This window comes from Rutilus rutilus (genome assembly GCF_951802725.1).
Source record: "Rutilus rutilus genome assembly, chromosome: 22".
NCBI lineage: Eukaryota > Metazoa > Chordata > Actinopteri > Cypriniformes > Leuciscidae > Rutilus > Rutilus rutilus.
In genome coordinates, this window is record NC_140227.1 from 8,147,178 (window position 1) to 8,167,062 (window position 19,885).

General features: G+C 36.9%; 1 protein-coding gene across 14 annotated transcripts in view; it reads left to right on the plus strand.

The window, feature by feature from the left end:
• The window catches only part of adgrl2a (adhesion G protein-coupled receptor L2a), a 103,883-nt gene that overhangs the window by 53,688 nt on the left and 30,310 nt on the right, over nt 1-19,885 (plus strand). For 12 of the 14 annotated variants that reach the window (XR_014625869.1, XM_084395425.1, XM_084395427.1 and 9 more), the window contains exons 4-9: nt 1,809-1,918; nt 8,374-9,174; nt 15,760-16,053; nt 16,531-16,634; nt 17,148-17,333; nt 19,058-19,096. Coding sequence is in view for 13 of the 14 variants with exons in the window: in XM_084395425.1 (XP_084251551.1) it covers nt 1,809-1,918; nt 8,374-9,174; nt 15,760-16,053; nt 16,531-16,634; nt 17,148-17,333; nt 19,058-19,096 (1,534 nt within the window). In the remaining variant the exon portion in view is untranslated. The remainder of the gene's footprint in view (nt 1-1,808; nt 1,919-8,373; nt 9,175-15,759; nt 16,054-16,530; nt 16,635-17,147; nt 17,334-19,057; nt 19,097-19,885) is intronic. The other 2 variants (XM_084395422.1, XM_084395424.1) reach the window with 1 other exon arrangement.

A 19,885-nucleotide genomic window follows, 5' to 3' on the forward strand; every position in this document is an offset into this window, starting at 1 on the left:
AAAGAACTAGAGTTATTTGTGGAAATTGGGGAGAAAAACAAACAAACACATTTAAGGCTTTAAAACCTTTTTGGCTCTAAATTGAACCATTATTTTTCAGGGAAATATGTAGTTGCTTAGAAGATTTAGCTAGGGGACAGCATAGATGCAGACCTCAGGAACGACGTGACACGGATTGATGGACTACACTGCCGCTACTTTTTCAGCATTTTGCTGTACACTGTGTCTCTAAGCCATGAGATCATTTCTGCACTTTATCTTTTATTGATGTGCTTAATTTTAGTTCCTAGAACCCACATAAACCACCTTCTGCATGACTTCCTGTTAAACAGGCAGTGGAGGGATGGTTAGTTCATTCTGAGTGAAATGGCATATAGGGAAAATGAATCCATCATAGGTACAATCAGCCTGGCCCCAGGGGGGATTCATACAGATGTATAACTCATGTGCTGGCAGGTATGAACACTCATAGATGAGGCTGTTTATCTTTGTCGTTGGGCTGAAAAGGTCCACTTTGGCATCTATCCGCTCCGCTAATTCCCGCCGTCTTTTATCTGGTTCCTGCTCTGGGCCACCATCCCTCCGTCCATCAGCTCTGTCTGCAGGGTTGCTCTTGGTTTGATGCGAGCCACAGAGGCAGCTATTGTATTCACAGCTGATTGATACAGGAATGTTCAGGGTTCAATACAAGTTAAGCTTAACACAAAAATCATTTAGGGTACGTTTACACCACCGCTCTTTTGCGCTTTTCGTTACAGACAATAATATTGTCAAAACGATCCTCGTTCACATGAATCCGCAAAAACAACTAAAAAGGCTGAATTATGCATGCCAGGCTAGTAGTTTGTGAAAAAATGATCGTGATTTTAAGACTGTAAAAATGCTATGGTGAAAAACTGTTAATTGGTTAACAGAAAGTTTCTGTACTATATACGGTGAATGACTGTAATAGATCTGACCATACATTTTACAGTAAATTCAAATCATTGTATAATTTACAGTGAAAAAAGGTAAATGACATTCCCACAATTCCCTGCGTGACACTTCACATTTGATGTATTTTTGCTGAAATAACTTTCTTCATAGTTTTTCATAGTTTTTTTTTTTCTTTTTTTCTTTTTTCTAATCAGTTATGTACATTCGGGTTTTATGTTACATTTAATGTGTGTTACCATGATGGTGTTTAGTGTTTGTATGAATGACACTGTGCAGCTTCGATATAATAGTAATAACTTTCTCAGCTTGTGGAAAAGCTGCTTGTGATGAGCTTTGATTCATCAAATGACTCTAATCACCACTGTGATTGGTGGCTGTCAGTGTATTACAATGGTACAAAACAAATATTAGTACTTCAATATGTTGGTAATTTACCCTTATATCAGATCAATTACTGTAAATTTAAGTTAAGTCTGTAAAACCTAAAATGTTGCTACCCTATTTTTTACGGTAAAGTATTGGCAACCACAGCTGCCGTTTTTTAACCGTAAATCTAACAGATTTATTTTACAGTGTGCGCCTATTGACTGAATGCAAGTGGCGCAACCACTTTTTCACAAATTCAAGTTTTTGTAGTTTACAGAACAGTATCGTTTTCAAAAAATGTTGTTGTGTAAATGAACGGCCAAAATGCATACGTTTTTAGTTTTAGTTTAATTTTCCATTTTAATCAACATTACTCCACAAATTCTGTTGCTAGAGCAAAATCCAGAACATTCCTTTAAACTCTGGGGCATTTATGTGTGTGTTTGTGTTGTGTGTATGTGTTTCACTCATCTGATTTCCTTTTATATTTCTCTTGCTCCGTTCAGGTGTAACAACAGAACACAGTGCATCGTCATCACTGGACCAGATGTTTTTCCTGACCCCTGCCCAGGAACGTATAAGTACCTTGAAGTCCAGTATGAATGTGTTCCCTACAGTAAGTATAAGCCTTGTTTGTTTGTTTTTATTTTTTATTTGTATCTATATATATTCATGTTTAAGACTAAAAGCATTTTTTTGATTGTGCCTTCAAATGTATTTCTCCAGGATACAGTTTTTGTCCTTGATGATACAGTGTTTATAAAACATGTTCAGCTGGCACTTTTACAGGTTTTGTCATTGTACAGCATTTGCCACTGATCAACGAAAAAAAAGACTTTTTCATGTCAAAAGTAAAATAGTTTAAAAATACACGCACACACACACACACACACACACACACACACACACACACACACACACACACACACACACACGCACACGCACACGCACACGCTCACGCACACACACACACACACACACACACACACACACACACACACACACACACAAACAAAACAAAAATCACACTCTTTAAAATTACACACATGGATAATCATTGGCATAGCTAATCCCATACACAAAAGAAATATATTTGAAATATATTTTCAGGAAATATTTTGGAATATATGCAAATATTTGAAATTGGCCCAATAAATATATTTCATACTTATATTTCATATATTTTTGTTATATTTCAGAATATATTTCAATGTATTTGGAATATATGCCATATATATTTTTGACACTTTTGGGGATCCATACAGAAAAAATACATTGAAATATATTCTGAAATATAACAAAAATATATGAAATATAAGTATGACATATATTTATTGGGCCAATTTCAAATATTTGCATATATTCCAAAATATATCCTGAAAATATATTTCTTTTGTGTATGGGTTTGCTGAAGTCAGTGTTAAATAGATCACTTGTGAGAAGTTAAGTAGTTTAATATGATTGTAGTATAAATACAGCTCTAGAAGGCCCAACTTCTGGGCATTCATTATTGCAGAAGTTTCAGACTCCAAACAGTGAAAGTGAAATGTAATTGAAAAGCACAGGGCAGGGGATGGATTCAAGGGAATGTCCAAGTCATTGAATATCCCTTGGGGTACAGTTAAATCAACAATTAAGAAATGAAAAGAGTATGGCACAGCTGTAAATCTACCTAGACCGTCCTCAATAACTGAGTGACCGTGTAAGACTGGTGAGAGAGACCACCAAGAGACCAATGATTTACAAGCTTCAGTTGCTGAGATTGGAGACTGTGCATACAACAACTGTTGCCTGGGTGCTTCCAGTCGGGGCTTTATGAGAGAGTGCCAAAGATAAAGCTACTGTTGTTAAAAATAAGTCATATGACATCTCGGCTACAATTTGCAAGGCATGAGGTCTCAAAACAGGTGGAAGAAGGTTGTGTGGTCTCAGTTTTTGAATTAGTGAATATTCGTTAAAATAGCTGAAATACATTTTTACTCATTTTTAGAAATGTAATTGCAGTTCGACATGGAAGTAATAATAATATGTAAGAATATGCATACTGCTATATATATATACACACACATACATATATACTGTATATAACACTTTTTATAAGCACTGTATTATCAATATCAGTGTTTGCAAGACTGTATACGTATCTGTAGCGATTTTATGACAGTGATGGCATATTTGCACAGTGTATTCTCATTAGTCTTCTTGCATTTATTTACTGTACACATGCATCCTGATTGATCGTTTTGTTTTCTTGCTATTTAACCATATATAGCTGCTTTTGTCTTTGGAAAATAAAACGAGCGTCATGAAAACACCAAAGTGTCTTTGATGCATTGTTTCGTTTGCACTAAAATCTAAGATTAAAATGTAAAACACTATTCGTTTGCTGCCTTGCAAGCACTGCTATTTCCTTCAGGACAGAAATAGTTATTCATGATTTCTTGTGCTTTTACTGTTTGATTTGTATCCTAAAACCTTGTAGAGTGGATTAGGCGCGATTGTAGCGCACAGAGCTTGGTACAAAATGCTTTTTGCTGCCTTGTTTAAATTCGACAAAAACTAAAATGTAAGCAGTTACATGTAAACCATTTCAATGTGCTTTTCTCCCTTTGAAAAGTTTCTTTTTAGCCGTCTGTAAACTATCCGGATCATCACAGCAATACATGAAAGCAAAGCAACATTCTCTGTTGTCCAGTAACATAATCGCTCAGAGACAGACCAGCATGATTTCTTTGGCCTTAAAAAAATGATTTGGCTAAGCATAGTTATGCCGGTTTTATGCCAACTAATAAACAGACCTAAGATATTTTACGTTAGCGCTTGATTATTGTGTTTGCTTGTAAGAAACCACAACTATACGACGATATGTCAGAAAAGACAAATGACTGCACATGGATCTAACATGAGCAAACTCCAAACAAACGCCTCACTTCTATTCTCAGATTTCCCATTACATTAAGAGTATGGATTGTTTTGCTCCATTAAACAATTAGATAGTAATATTATTCTCTGATTGAATTGTCTCGTCTTCTCAGAGAATGTTTCCAGAGACTTCACATGCCAGACGGGGTCCTCTGCCGCACATTTCCCACCAAGATAACAAAGGCCCACTGGATTTTAGTGCTTAATATTAGTTTAGTCTACATCCGTATCTATGGGTTATTGAAGTCAAAATTCCACAGAAAATTTTGAAAGCTGTTGTTTCATAAAGTTTCATGTTTTTCAGCTTTTCTCCTGGAATATCTGTGATTGTTCACCTTTTCTATGCTGATATGCAAGAACCTTCACAGAATAGTGTTTTTTTTTTTTGTTGTTTTTTTTTGTCTTAATGATTTTGCATTACCTCCTCTAGGCATTTCCTGGCGGTCCGGAACAGTTTTATTTACTAATCACAGTTTGACTCCATAGGAGCCCTCATGTCACCCTCAGGCTGTTGAATGCTGTTTTCGACTTTATTATTTTCTTGTCTTGTTTGGTTGCAACAGTGGAATGTTCATGGTTCTTTGGCTGATGGTATCCCAGAGAACAGGATTTGTCCCAGTAGTGGACTGCATACTTTGTGATCCAGCCAAAGATATTGGCTGACTAAACTATAAATGATTTGCCTCATAGATGGATGTTGCCATGCTTTTCTTTTTTTCCCATTAGTTGTAACCTACCTCATTAGTAACCCGGAACTATAAGGGTTACTAACTTATTTTATTTTTCAATGGGTAAAGGCTCAGGTTTTTTTAATTTATTTATTTATTTGTCTGTTTATTTATCCTTTCTTTCATTCAATCACTTATTAATTAATTCATTCATTAAAGTCTTTTTTATATATATATATATATATATATATATATATATATATATATTAAGAAACTGAAACCAATTTTATGGAACTTTTTTTTTTTTTCTTTGCTTTTTTTTTTGCAATCTTTATTATTCTCAATTGTGATTCACATTATACATCAGTACTACAATAAATATATATATATTTTATTACAGTACATATTTGTTAAATCAGCATAAATGAAAGGCAGCACAGCAACAACTACTATCAAAGCTATCATACAGCATAACACGTTGCAAAAGTTAAATATACATATATTTATTATTATTAATGGTCCTACTAACAAATATAATTTATTTTCTGCAAAATATATTTTGTTACATCTTCTTTGTCTTTTTTCTGTGTTCTGGAAAGGTTTATGAGATTCATTTAAATGCTTAATAGAGCTCCTGTACAAAATGGTGACTTCAATAAAAAAGAACACCATGCTCAGTCTCATTGTCCAGGGAATGGACACCCTAAGTAGATCGATCATAATAATACAAGAAGGAAATCTGAGAAATGTAGCTTTATATTGTTGGAAATGTTCACGTTTTGGATTATGTAACATACCGCTGCTGAGGATGGCCTTCATGAGATAAAACTCCTGAAGACTGTCAAGATTCTATTTGTATGTCTGTCTGCATTCCGTCTTTCTGTCTGTCTATATGTCTCTCTTTATCTGGTGCTGTGGAAAAATTTGGAAGGACAGTGTATTGGCCCGTACAAAACAATGACGATAAGAACTGAACTTGAATTGAATTGATCTTACTAGCATTATATCCTTCTTGGCTAGTAAATTAGTTATTTGAAAATTATATGCAAAAAAAAAAAGAAAAAAAAAAAAGAAGCTATTTTAAACAAGCATTACCGTTCCAGACAAAAAGTTCTGAAAAATCTAAATAAGCTGTGTAAGCTAATTATTATTATTATATATATATATATATATTTTTTTTTATGTTTAGAAATAAATGTTTAAGAAAATTCTGATCCATGGAAAAAGCTGTAAGTAACATTTGGAACTGGCTCTGCACTGTTATTCAGTGAAACTTTTTTTTAAATTACATGTACATTACAGATGAACCATTCATTATTTACTCACCCTCATGATGTTCCAAACCCATATTTATTTATAATATGGGTATTATAGTTATATTAATATTAACCCATATAAAAAGTTACCTTTTAAAGAAAATTCTGGTCTCTCATTTCAATATTACAAAAGTGGAAATGCTGTTAAACTCTGATATGTCAAAGAACTACCATAAAAAGTAATGAAAGTGGTGGTTCATCTGACTTGTGTGCTTTATCCTAAGTCATTTGATAGATTTGTAAAGTTAAAACTCTTTAAACATTTTAAAGTTAATATTATTTTTACTCAAAGCTGATGCACAGCCTTATTGTAATTACATGGATAAGAATGATATTGTTAAAAAAAAAAATTGTATTATTATTATTTTTATTTTTTTATTTTTTTTGAGGGTGAGAAAATGGTTTGCATTTGGCTCCATAGTCTTTCATTAGGAAAAGTAACCCTAGAAAATGACAGAAATATGATTTCCAAAGTAAGAAGCACCAGCCCACCAATCACCCGCTGCCACCCTAATCTGGTCGAAAGAAAAATTAAAATATGGCTTTTTAAAACGTATGACTATATTTGACAAACTTTATGTGCATGTTGGAAATCCAAACAGCTAGTGTTCCAATAAAGCCTAGAAGGGCTGACAAAAACTCTGTGGTTGGAGAGGATCTGTAGAGATGAGGAACAGCTTTATTTTTCTGGTTTTGAGTTTCCCTCCAGCACAACTTACCATCTGTCCACCTGGAATTCAGATTTCCCTGGTCGATGTCCCTGAGTTCTTATGAAAATCTATACGCCGCCATCTAGAATTCAGCCCGTGTATTTCCCCGCAGCTTTCCCTCGACAAAAGCAGATTGATTTGTCTTCAATGCCACATACGCTGTCCTTTTGTACTGTGACAGAACAGCCTTTAACCTGCCTCTCTTTCATGTTTAAGGTGTCTACCTGCGTTCTCTTCCTCCTCTGACAGCTGTAGCTCTGTGCATTATGTCCGTAACCTCATGACATGTTAACTGCATGTGATCGTGGACATGATGGTTAATTCATTTTAATCTCTTTTTCCCCTTGCACTCCTTTCATTCTCTCTTCCAACGCTTAAAATAGAAGTGGAGCAAAAAGGTAAATCACTGACACAATCAGCTCCTTGTTTTTCTTTCTTTAATATATATATATTTATATACATTTTTTTTTTTTTTTTTTTTTTTTTGTGGTTGTAAAACCTTCCTGTGCCCACTCTTGCTGTTCTGATAGCAGGCAGTAGCAGAAAGGGTCTTATATTGTAGTAAAGGTCAGTGCACGAGCTGCAATCGGAGGGAAGCTTTAAAAGAAAATGATAAAGCACAAGTTAAATGTTAACGGTAATGCCGAGGGTACAAATGCCCCATTTCCCCCTCCTCTTCCTTTCCTCCACACTCTTTTATTGCCTGTTCGAACCCCAGTCCCACTCCAGACTCCCAGCATGCTCTGGTAACAGATTTACTCTAGACTTTACACTGCCTCTACAGTTTCTCGCTTTTCCTTCCTTTAATTGTCTGTCTTTCTATCTCTCTCTCCCTCTCCCTCTCTCTATCTCTATCTCTATCTCTATCTCTATCTTTGTCTTGCTTCCTCACCTTATCCTTTCTACATGTTTGATTATTATGGCTTTGTTAAGAAGAAAGGAAATGCTTTATGCTGTAAAATCATTGCAACATTAGGCCCGTAGGAAAGATGTAAAAGCTGTGGAAAAACTTGTCTCAGGACACAGACTGCCTGTATGCTGCTCTTCTCTGCGTCTTTCTCAAGCCTTATTTAGTCGTCTGCTTTTATTTGCAGGGCAGATTTGTCGTATTCCTTCCTTTTTTCCTTTGTGTTTGGTTGTGGTTTGATTTTTCCATCACTCCCCTTCAGTATGTCCAAGCAGCAGTGAGCCGAAACTGTTTGCTTATGGACACATAAAAACTGTTTTTGCTTCCGTTTAAGCTTCAATAACCTTCAGATGCAGATTCTTCGCACCTTTTACTGCTTGTGAATGTGGGTAGTTGTTAGACCTCTTAGTGTGTGTTTCTGTTTTCACCGACTACCCAGTTATCAGAGTGATGTAGAGTCAGACGGCACTTTGCCCTCTGCTTTCAACTAGTGTGATCTGTGTAAGCTTACGTTTGACTGTTTTCTGCTCTGTTCTTCCCATCACTAGTTTTTGTTTGTCCCGGAACTCTGAAAGCGGTTGGAGATCCGTCATTTCTGTACGAGGCGGAGCAACAAGCAGGGTCGTGGTGCAAAGACCCCCTCCAAGCAGGAGACAAGGTTTATTTCATGCCCTGGACCCCTTACAGAACAGATACTCTTATTGAGTACAACTCGCTCGATGACTTTCAAAACTCTCGACAGACTACGACATATAAACTCCCCCATCGGGTCGACGGCACAGGATTTGTTGTATACGATGGCGCAGTGTTTTTTAACAAGGAAAGGACTCGTAACATTGTCAAATTTGACCTTCGGACCAGAATTAAAAGCGGGGAGGCTATTATAAATAACGCAAATTATCATGACACCTCACCTTATAAGTGGGGTGGGAAAACAGACATTGACTTGGCGGTAGATGAAAATGGTCTTTGGGTGATCTATGCCACTGAGCAGAACAACGGTATGATGGTGATCAGTCAGCTCAACCCCTACACCCTTCGCTTTGAGGCGACTTGGGAGACCACCTACGACAAGCGATCAGCCTCCAATGCTTTCATGATCTGCGGGGTTCTGTATGTTGTCCGATCCACATATGAAGACAACGAGAGCGAGGTTAGTAAGAGCCTGATCGACTACATGTACAACACCAAACTGAACCGAGGCGAATACGTCGACATCCACTTCCCCAACCAGTACCAGTACATCGCCGCTGTGGAATACAACCCCCGAGACAACCAGTTGTATGTGTGGAATAACTTCTACATCCTGCGGTACAATCTGGTGTTTGGACCACCTGATCCAGCTCACGGTAAGCCCTGTCTCGAATCCGTCTAGCCACTCACACACACACACAGTCCCTCTGGATATCTGTTTAAGTGGTCGTGAGATTTCAGCCACTGAGTTGGTATTCCTCTGGCACCCGAGTCTGTGTGTCAAATGTCACGGATGACTGATTTTTAATTTCAGATTTAATATGTGCTTGATGTATTCCGGAAACCTTTCTCAGTGCAAGCAACATCTCAGAGTGAAGTGGTGGGTCTCAGCAGTAAACAACATCATAGGCGTTGTTAGCATATAATAAGAGACGCATCCCTTGGGGTTTCAGAAGACAGAACCATCCCTCCCCGATGTTTAGACACTTGGGGCTAAACTCCCTCTCACTGTCTCACTGAGAAGGGTACCGCTTCCCTCATTGGTAAAGGGTTACCTGTCTGGACAGGTACGTCGGAAGCCTTGCGGCAACAGTGGCTCTCCCTCAACAGAGTGAATCTCGTTCCCTAACCACCTCAAAACAAACAACTTACACTTTTGCTCGCAGGCCTCTCTCAATGTGTCTGAGCTGAGAGATGGCTCTCCATTGAGACCAGATCCGTCCCGAAGGTCACGTCACCATAGCCTGTTTTTAATTTAGCTGTCAAGAGCTGTGAGAAGATGGCCATACTATGTGTCAGATCATCTTTATATTGAAGAAATAATAACTGTAATTACCATAATCCCAGCTCAGTCTAGAGGCCGAGATTCTTGCATTACTCCAGAAAGACTTGGCTAAGCATAGAGGTCAAACAACTTTACGCAGATTACTAGGGCTTAAGAATTTAAAATATGAGTGTCTTTCTTCAGTTGAGACCCAGCGGTGTCTACCTTACTGATGAATCTGCTTGTGCAGACACTGAACGCAGTAACTGTACCCAGAGCCATCGTGAAACTGTACTCGTAACAAGTGTACTTTGAATAAAGTGTTTTGGATAAAAGCATCTTTGACTGCTTATAGCATTCAAAAGAACTTAAAAGGTGCATTAATAACCAGCCATTATAGGTGTGCTTCTGGTTTGAAGGCTGCAGCTTTTTTAACTGACAAAAATTTCAAGGCAGCATCAAAGCTCTATGAAAAAAGTTAAATGAAAAAAATATAATGTATGAATTGACAGAAATGTTTTATTATATAAATTATTATTCATTATTATAAATTATAAATACACACAGTTTTAGTGTAGTTTTATTGATTTATATAGCACATTTAATAACAGCAGAGTCAACTAAAGTGCTGCACAAAAGTAAAATAGGAACATAAAACAAATAACAGAATAAAACGAAACACAAATTTACCCAACAATAAAATAGTAAATAGTAAAGTATTATACAGCAGATTACTCCAGCCCATAGGCTGTTTTAAAAAGATACGTCTTACTGACTCTTACATTTAAAAAAATAAATATATAATTAGTTCAGGCTGATTGTTAAAAAAAAATAAATAATAATAATCTTCTATTCCTCAAAGGGATCTGGAAACTGTTATTCATGAATTTATTGACTGGACTGGACTACTGAAGCTCAATGGTTTTAGTGATTGCTTGATTTAGTTTTTCTCGCCTTCAGCTGGTCCAAAATGTGGCGGCCAGACTCTTAACAGGGACTAGAAAGAGGGAAAGTATTACTCCTGTTTTGATTGGTTTGCATTTGGTTTAGAATTCAGTTTAAGGTATTATAGTTTGTGTACAAGTCACTGGTAGGCTTGGCACCATCCTACCTGTCTGATCTTCTGTCCTACCATCAGACCAATAGGCCTTTAAGGTCATCAGATACTTTGCTGTTGTCGGTACCAATGACGCGCTTGAAACTCAAGGGCAATCGTGCATTTTCTGTGGTAGCACCCAGAATGTGAAATAATTTGCCGTTGTATTTACCCAATATTTGTAAGTGAAGTGCATTTTTATGAATTATCGCATTAGATTAAGAACATGCTAACTACAAACCATATAGAAATCAATTGTAAATTGAGTCTTCCATGCGCCTCACATGAGGAATGCTATTTTTTTCCTCGCAAATCATTTACTTTAATTCCAGCTTTAATTTCAGTTAATACACTGCTTTAAAATGTGTCTATGTAAGCCGTATACAGAAAGGCTTTGGAACAGAGCCAAAACACCTCTCGGAAGGCTGTGTATGACATTCATAATCGTATTACTATCTGCACTACTTATTACATCAGACTTATTTTTGAGATCAGTATAGAATCATCTGAGTCATTTCTAGCATGTGCTAGCAGCTTTGCTTTAGCCTGAAGCAATTGCTAACACTGAATTAAAACCATCGAACAAATTCATCCCTGCACAAGCAAGCAATTAAGTAAGAAATATCAACTCAATATCACTTCAGGTTCAAAGTATTAGGGGCTTCAATATAAAATTCATTGAACATTTCTCTAGGGTGTTACCTCGGAGGGTTTGAATCTTTCATTAAGGAAATGTTATCACATTGTTACCACAATGTATCCACTTGTGGTTCACACTTATGCGATGTGGCTGATTGAATATGCCCGTGTATGTTCTGCCTCTCTTTTAGTCGCCTGTAAAGGAAGTAATTAGCTCTACAATCAGTGCTGATGAAGGACAAAAACATGCTAATTTCACTAGCATTAGCTCCTGTGCGGTGCGCGGGTTGAATGATACCCCCCCCCCCCCCCCCCATTCCCACTTGAATCTAATCTGCCATCATTTGTATACTGATGTGTTTTCTCTATTTTAGATGTGGTTATTATCTCATCATCTCAATAATCAGCTCACTCACACAGCCGTCAGAGTTGTGCTCTGTAGAGTTGATGTTTGCTCCACTTTACTTTGATAGCTGTGAAATTACCTTGATTTTGACACACTGGTACAACGAACCACTAGAGTATGTAAGACACGATAAGGCCTCTCATTTAAGTTAGAGGGCAAGATAAGCTCCTCCTTTTCAGGGATGGAGCGATTCTGAGATTAATTGTCAGGCTATTAAGCAAATCACATTCCTGGCCTATACAGTCTTGCATAGCCAGACTTTTGACATTTGGAATAAAATCTGGTCCACTTTGCAATTTATTCTAGCCAAGAACTGCCCATTTGGAAAGGAAGAAACCTTGATCAAAATGTAAAGCCAACAACAACATTTTGTTTCGTTTTTATGTGCTGTTTAGGGACAGGTTAATTTGAAACAATTATTACCACTATAATAGATTAAGTTAATAATAATAATAATAATAATAATAATAACTAGAAAACCTAAATCAAAACTCTACAGACTGTGCTGAAAATTATATCAGATTTACAACAGATCAGATTATACCATTGGATTTATTTGATTCAGAAAACAGTAATTACAGTTCTGCTTGTGTACAGTATATCTAGTTTACTTGATGCAACTAGCAGAAATACTCCAATAACTACATCAATGACCGCATAAGGTCAGTATTAAGTGTGGCTTATTTGTTTGCCGCTGATACTGTTTGGCTTAATTAGAGTTATTCATTTAGAAATTAAACTCTTTCATTTTGCTCAGACTGTAATGATCACATTATTCTGGCTGTAAATACAGACAGTTTTTTTTTTTTTTTTTTTTTTTAAGCTCTCCGCTGAAAGGAGACCTATGCTTCTCTGGTCCTTTGAATTCTGACTCACTTCTTCTGACATAGAACAACAGATCATACCCAGCCACAGACACAAATAGGCCTGAAACTGTTTTGACTTTTCTAACAAATATAACATTTTGTTGAATGACCAGTGAAAGAAGAAGTTTAACATTCTGAAAATGATGGTCGTCAATCTCAGGAGATCAAACACAATATTATGAGTGCTGTTTAATTTTCTGTTAATTTTCTATGAAATTTGCAATCTTATTTTATTGTTGTTGTGTATTTTACTTTCTGGTAATACATATTAAATACAAGTTTTAAATGTATAAAATATCATGTATTTGTTGAATGCATACTTGATTGGATGCTTGTTTGCTGGCTTGATAGATTGTTCCTTCATGTTGAATGCAGGCATAACATATTAGTGTGATATCTCATAAAAAAATCTAAATGGCATCATAGATGCCATTTGTTGAAAGAGAAAATGATTAAAACTAGCAGCATATTCATACTGGGATCATAATGGGGAATCATCTTGATGTGAATGAGACAGACAGCATTTATATTTGCCATCTGAATCGGGGTGGAAAACGCACATTACACTGCTTGCCACTTAATCTAATGTTTGCTCGTCATTAATGGAATTAGTTTGACACTGATTGTGATAATTGCCATGTGATATTACACTGCTGATGGTTTGCAAAATTTATGCAGAGCCTGTTCTTCTCCTGCCTGCAAAAATACTGTTTTGGGTTCAGAAGACCACTAATGGATTTGGCTTTATTTTAGTCACACTTCTACTTCCAATTGGAGAGATTGTTCTGTGGCCTCTATTTTTGTTAAAGACCTTCCTTGGATTAAAAATTATTACTTTTGATACAGCTACAATATCTATTAGATGCCATTTTCACCTTGCAAGCATCACCTTCTCTCTTTGCCCACACTTCTCAATCTGTCTCTAGGTGCTATTTTAAACCCCTCCTCCAGCCCAACCATTTACTCTTGTCACCAGCCCTCCCACAGTTAGCTCCTCCCCCAGTTAATTCTCATTTAGCCCCTCCCACATGCCCAGTATAACTTCATTTAGCCAATTTCCCCTCCCTCTCTTTTTTTTTTGTAAATTTTTGTAGTTCTTACACTGAAAATTTTGTCATTTAGACGGTAAGTGCGTGTTTTCGGAATTTGCCTATACATTTTCAGGACCGGCCAAACATTTTAATAAACATAGAAATGTATATTGTTGGGTGTTTGAGTTAGGGAAAGGTTTAAAAAAGTATAATTAGCTCAATGTAAAAACAAAATAAGTTACTGGAAATTCCCCACCATACTAGAGCTAGTACGTGGGGGCTTATTAGCACAACTTAATTTGAATATTTGGGTTGAAATTGTTCTGTTGCGAAGATAATATTTCTTCTTTTTTGACAATGAACTGAAGGTTCCTTTGAGCTTAGTGGGAGTCAGACACATGTTCATTACAGCATTGCAGATGTACTTATCTTAAGAGAAATTGCCTTTGTTACAACAAAGAGAAAATTAATACTTCTACCCATAAATCAGATTTCAATGGTGTTCTGTTCAATAATAACATCTAGGTGCTAAGAAAGCTGACTAAGTATTCATTTACTGCCTGCATGTTCAGTGTTCAGCACAATCCACACTGAAATTAAACCTAAAGCACAAAGGACAATAGTTGTCACACATCTTTCACAAAAAGTGCCATTGTACTAATGCTTCTTTTGAAATTGACACTGGTCATTATTTTTGTCTGATCAGTAGGGAAATTGACTGTTCTCTTTCTTAATACACATTTCTATTCACAATTCATCAGTACACATTATTCTGCCTGAACGACTTTTTTGGATCACGTAACCTGAGCATGGATAATGTTACCTAATAGACAAATAGTTATGGCTACAGAATATATAGTAAAATGGGTTGCGAATTTGGTTTCCTGTTGACTTTAACAGGCTTCTCTCATCTGGGGTTTAATTCTGGAACATTGAGCTTAAGCTTGTTTTACAGCCATCATGACAAACAGCCAGAATCTGGAGTGAAAACCCAATAATAGCACACCAGTCATGCCAACCGTGTCAAAACTCACACACATGGATGAAAACTGTAAAGATGGGGGTCTACAGGTCTACATTGCAACTGTTTTTGCTCAGTTTTTATCTGAACCAGAGCTCTGGCTGGCCAGTTGACACTAATTCACAGTAGGTCACATCTAACCTAAAAAAGAAAGCCTTTTCTTTCACTTGATCAGCCTTTTTCCTCTCACAAACATAGATGGAGATTCTCTCAAACCAATACTGTGCTAAAATCTCTCACACTTCTATAAGCCACTTCATCACTGGGTTTGTTGGCTGTGCACTGTCGTTCAAAGCATCTGGTTAGAAAGCAGCGGGTGAGGTTCAGAGGGATTTTTGGGTTCATGTAAAGGAAGAACCAATGCAAACTGCAAAGAATATTGAGTTATCTGGGACCCAAACCCTTTAGTTCACGTATGAATGTCTTTCTGGTTATCATTATGTAACTTTCTAGGTAGGAAAAATGTTATAACATTTTTTAAGTGTGGCCTGCAAACTTTGCTCAGTTTACGCTGATGTGTACCATGTTTTTCTTGCCTGTGGCAATACATTAGTTATATATTATGATTATGAAATAAAGAGGCAGGAACAAAGAAAGAGAGGGTGAGAGAAAATATACTGTATGTTCAAACAACTAAGCAATTCAGCTCTTAAATAAGTTATTGAGATATAACAGAGCTTGAAGGTCTTGTAGGCAAGAATATTTTATTTCATAATTACAAAAAAAAATTATTAAGCATTATACAGTGAGAATTATATCTCAGGATAAAAAAAAAAAAAAAAAAAATGCAGTATTTTTCTCCAGATAAGACAAGATATTTCAGATGACAAGATGATATTTCAAGCAATAACAAAAAAAACAACCAAACCATGTCATAATTTGCATCTAATTACTAATTTTACCCATTATTCTTTTTAGCACCACCTATCCCAGAGGCATCCACAACACCAAAGTTACTAAAACCAACAACCACTACAACAACCACTACTCAGCCGAGAGGTCAAGTGACTACTGTTACCACTACAGGGACCAGAGCTGTTAATAAGACACCCAAATCACCAGCTGTACTCCCCCAAACCACCACACCACCCTCACTGGAGTCTTTCCCTCCACCTGAGCGCTTCTGTGAGAGCGTAGAGCTTAGGGAGATACTGTGGCCGCAGACGCAGAGGGGCATGCTGGTGGAACGACCCTGTCCCAAAGGAACTCGAGGTGGGTGCATGTACCTGTTGGAGTGTAACACACTGCGGTTCTCCGCTCAGGGCTCTTTGAATTGCTATCAGTCACACACAAGTTATTTTGATATGCGTTTTTGCCGATAGGCACAGAGAAATGTGTCCATTCTCTTAGGATTGACTTCATCAACATTTGAATAAAGCAACAAAGCCGTGAGAGGCTAAGTGTTACTGTGATTTTAACACAGCTTGTTAACAAAGGTGTTTACTACAATTATTTGTTGATAATAATTAACAATAGTTAATGTCCACGTATTTATTTATTTATTGGTAAGTAGCCACGTAATAATCAAAATGATGTACAGTCAGTTGGTCCTTATTGGTAACTTCAAATCGTAAAGATCAAACAATATTATTTTAGAGCTTAAACAATCTATACTGTTCTTGCATACAAAGGACTATTAGTACAAATGCAGCTAATAATAATGATAATGATGATGTCCTTTTTAAACAGGTACTGCCTCCTACCTATGTGTTCTCTCCACTGGGACCTGGAACCCAAAAGGCCCAGATCTGAGCAACTGTACCTCCCACTGGGTGAATCAAGTCGCTCAAAAGGTTTGTAGTTCCAGAACATTTCTGTCCTCGCAGAATGAGGAGCAAAAAAATGCGGCAATTTTTAGAGCATAACATCATAAAAATAAAATACTCTCCAGTGCCATATTTTGGAGCTCATTCTTTCTGTCATCACTTGTTAAGACGAAGACTCACAGCCTTCAAACATCCAACAGGGATCCTACAGATTGATCTGGTGCACGTTTCAGTGTGTTCTTTTGTGTTAATGTAAGACTCTTCCTGTAAATAGAATGAATGTGCACAATGGGACATCAAACTTCCTACAGTACAGCCACAAAAAACTAAAGTTGCAGAAATGCCTTAGCCATTGAAACACAGGAAGTGTTTCCAAATGCTCTTCCAAAGTGTTACCAGTTTCTAATGATAGCTGTATTTGCTCACGGGGGCTGTTGCTGAATCAGCATGGTGATGTCATAATGGGAGTCAAGAGCCTCGTAGATACAAAATGATATTTTTCAGAGCCATGCTGTGAGGTTAATTTGTGTAATCTCTCAGATCCGGAGTGGGGAAAATGCAGCCAACCTGGCGAACGAGCTGGCCAAACATACCAAAGGAGCCATTTTTGCCGGTGACATTAGCTCTACCATGAGGCTCATGGAGCAGCTGGTGGATATTCTAGACGCTCAGTTACAGGAACTGCGACCCAGCGAGAAAGACTCCACCGGCCGCAGCTTCAATAAGGTATTAACAAGATTTCATTTTCAACATGATTTTTAATAAGCAGCAGCATGCCTTGGTCTCTTTCAGAGGCACTCTGCTTAAAGGACACTTGACTGTTAAACAGCATCAAACTCATTTTGTTACACCCCATTGTGCTTTCAGAGAATCAAAAATAGAATAAATGCACTGACCGAAGCGAATCCCTCAGTGCAATTTGCGTACTAGCCATCCTAAATAGTATGTCTAATTAGAATTAGTGTGTCTCCGTATGATGACATGTGTGCATCCGTACATGCATTTTTAACTAATATAACTTGTTGAGCAACAGAAGAGGACTTTTTCAGTTGTAAAAATGGTGAGGCGTGTTTGAAGCTTTTAAATGCACAAATGAAAATGAATGACAAGGTTGAAATGAGAGAGGGATAAAAAGATTAAGAAATGATGAATATTTAGGCAATGTATTGATGCAAACACAAAAGGTACATGGCATTGGGGGGCTGTGGTTTCACGGCACAATTATATAATATGGCAATATGTCCCAATATTAGCACACTGTCTTACTGCACACTTTTCATTTTCACTTCACCAGAATAGTACATATTTAGTGCATTTTACAAGTATGCTAATTAGAATGCAGCCTCAGTAACTTTCTGAAAGTAGGTCACAAGGAAATTAATGGAGCCAGTTATCAGTTTACAAAAAAATATTAGCTGGATTTATATAAAACCTTTGCATTGCATTTAAAATTCATCTGTAAGACCACTTTATGTTCTTACCTGCATACCAACCCTTCTGGTTACTGGCCGATATGTACCATTTACTTCAATCATAAGTGATCAGCTTTGGGGGCATACATTCATCAAACATGAGTTTTAAAGAAGTATGGCTCTATTCAGCAAGGCTTCTGAGCCTATATTTAATAGAAATCACTTGGTGGGGTTGGACATTAGTTGTTAAAGGAATCATTTATTCATGAACCCATTCCAAATCCTTCCATTGAACTAAACTTTAATTAATATATATGTCATTTTTCCTGACTGTAAACTCTGTTATCTAACCTGGATCTCAACCTTTGGCTCTAACAAAGCACCAACTTTTCTAGCCTAACCACTATTTCTAACCCTCAGCTTTACTCCTAACCTCCAACCCTATCCAATCCCAACCCCTTCTCTTAGCTAAGCTTATCTTAACTATCCCCAACCCTGATCTCGATCTTATAGAGTTGATCCACACCTTGATTTAGACAATATGCGTGTGCATATTGTTTAGCATATGTTTTGCATAGGACTCACAATTTGAAAACCTACCTTTTAATTCCTATTACTAACCATCACCTTTACCCGCAACCTCAACCTCTTCTCTTAATTCTTCACATTCATTCCCCAACCCTGATCTCAATCCACACATTGATTTAGGCAATTTGTGTCTGCATATTGTTTTGCATATGTTTCATTTGCATATTTCAGATGGTTAATGAGTTACTGATTCTTTTTTTTTTTTTTACTTTGCAAGAGCACCTTTTGCTTTTGAAATCACCAGACTAAATTGTTGTTCTCAAAGCAAGGCAACTCTGTACACCCTTACATTCATTCGTTACATGATTTCATCATAGCAGATCCAACTGCTATACTGTGTTTCTGAAGTGCTTGTGGATTGGAGAACCCATTAGTATACCATCAACCTTTCTAACTGTGTTTCTTTGGTCTGTTTTTGTTCTTGTGTGTGTCCTCTCTCAAATGAAAAAGCTTCAAAAGCGAGAAAGGACGTGCAGGGCGTATATGAAGGTATATCTGTGCTACGCTACTATGGTTTTCACTTGTTTCTCTACTCTCTCCTCTTCTTTTTCTGCTATTGTTTCTCAGCATGGTCCTGTGTCCCTTCATTCTCACTGTTGCCACAGCATTTCACTCCGCCAGTGTCTGTCTTCATTCCTGGGGGTTGAATATTTCAGTGGATTGGAAATTATGCGGCTGCAATTTTTATGCCCAGTTCATGACTTTTTATGTGTTTGTTGGTGGTCTGTTTATTTATTTTTCAGTTTCTTTATTGTTAAAGTCAAGTGTTAATATTTGTTGACGTGTGCTTGATTTGCAGGTTGGTGGTGCATGTGTTGTTGATGCGCTCAACTTGTTCTTATTTTTGTAAAGGGTAGATGTCAATTTGTGGTGCTTGAAATCTATTGATTGCTACATTGGTTTTTCCACACCAACTTGAGCTGCTCAAGATTTTAGACCTACTAAAAAAAAATATATATATATATATAAGTATGACAGAAAAGATTATGCAGAGATCAGATGAAAGGCATGATTCTGTTTTGGAAAGGCAAATCTGTGTAAACTAATTAAGCAACTGTGAAACCCTGGACTGTGACGATGCATATATCATCTTTTAATTTTATTGGTGTGCAGAAGCAAAAAAACGATTTAGCATTAAGTGTAGTTCAAAATGACCATACAAATGTGGTAAATTAAAGCTGTAAATACAGTTTATTATCATATGAGTCAGAGCTGCAAAACCAATCGGATGAACAATAATTATCAAAGAGGCCACAAGTATGAATCGATATTTTAGTC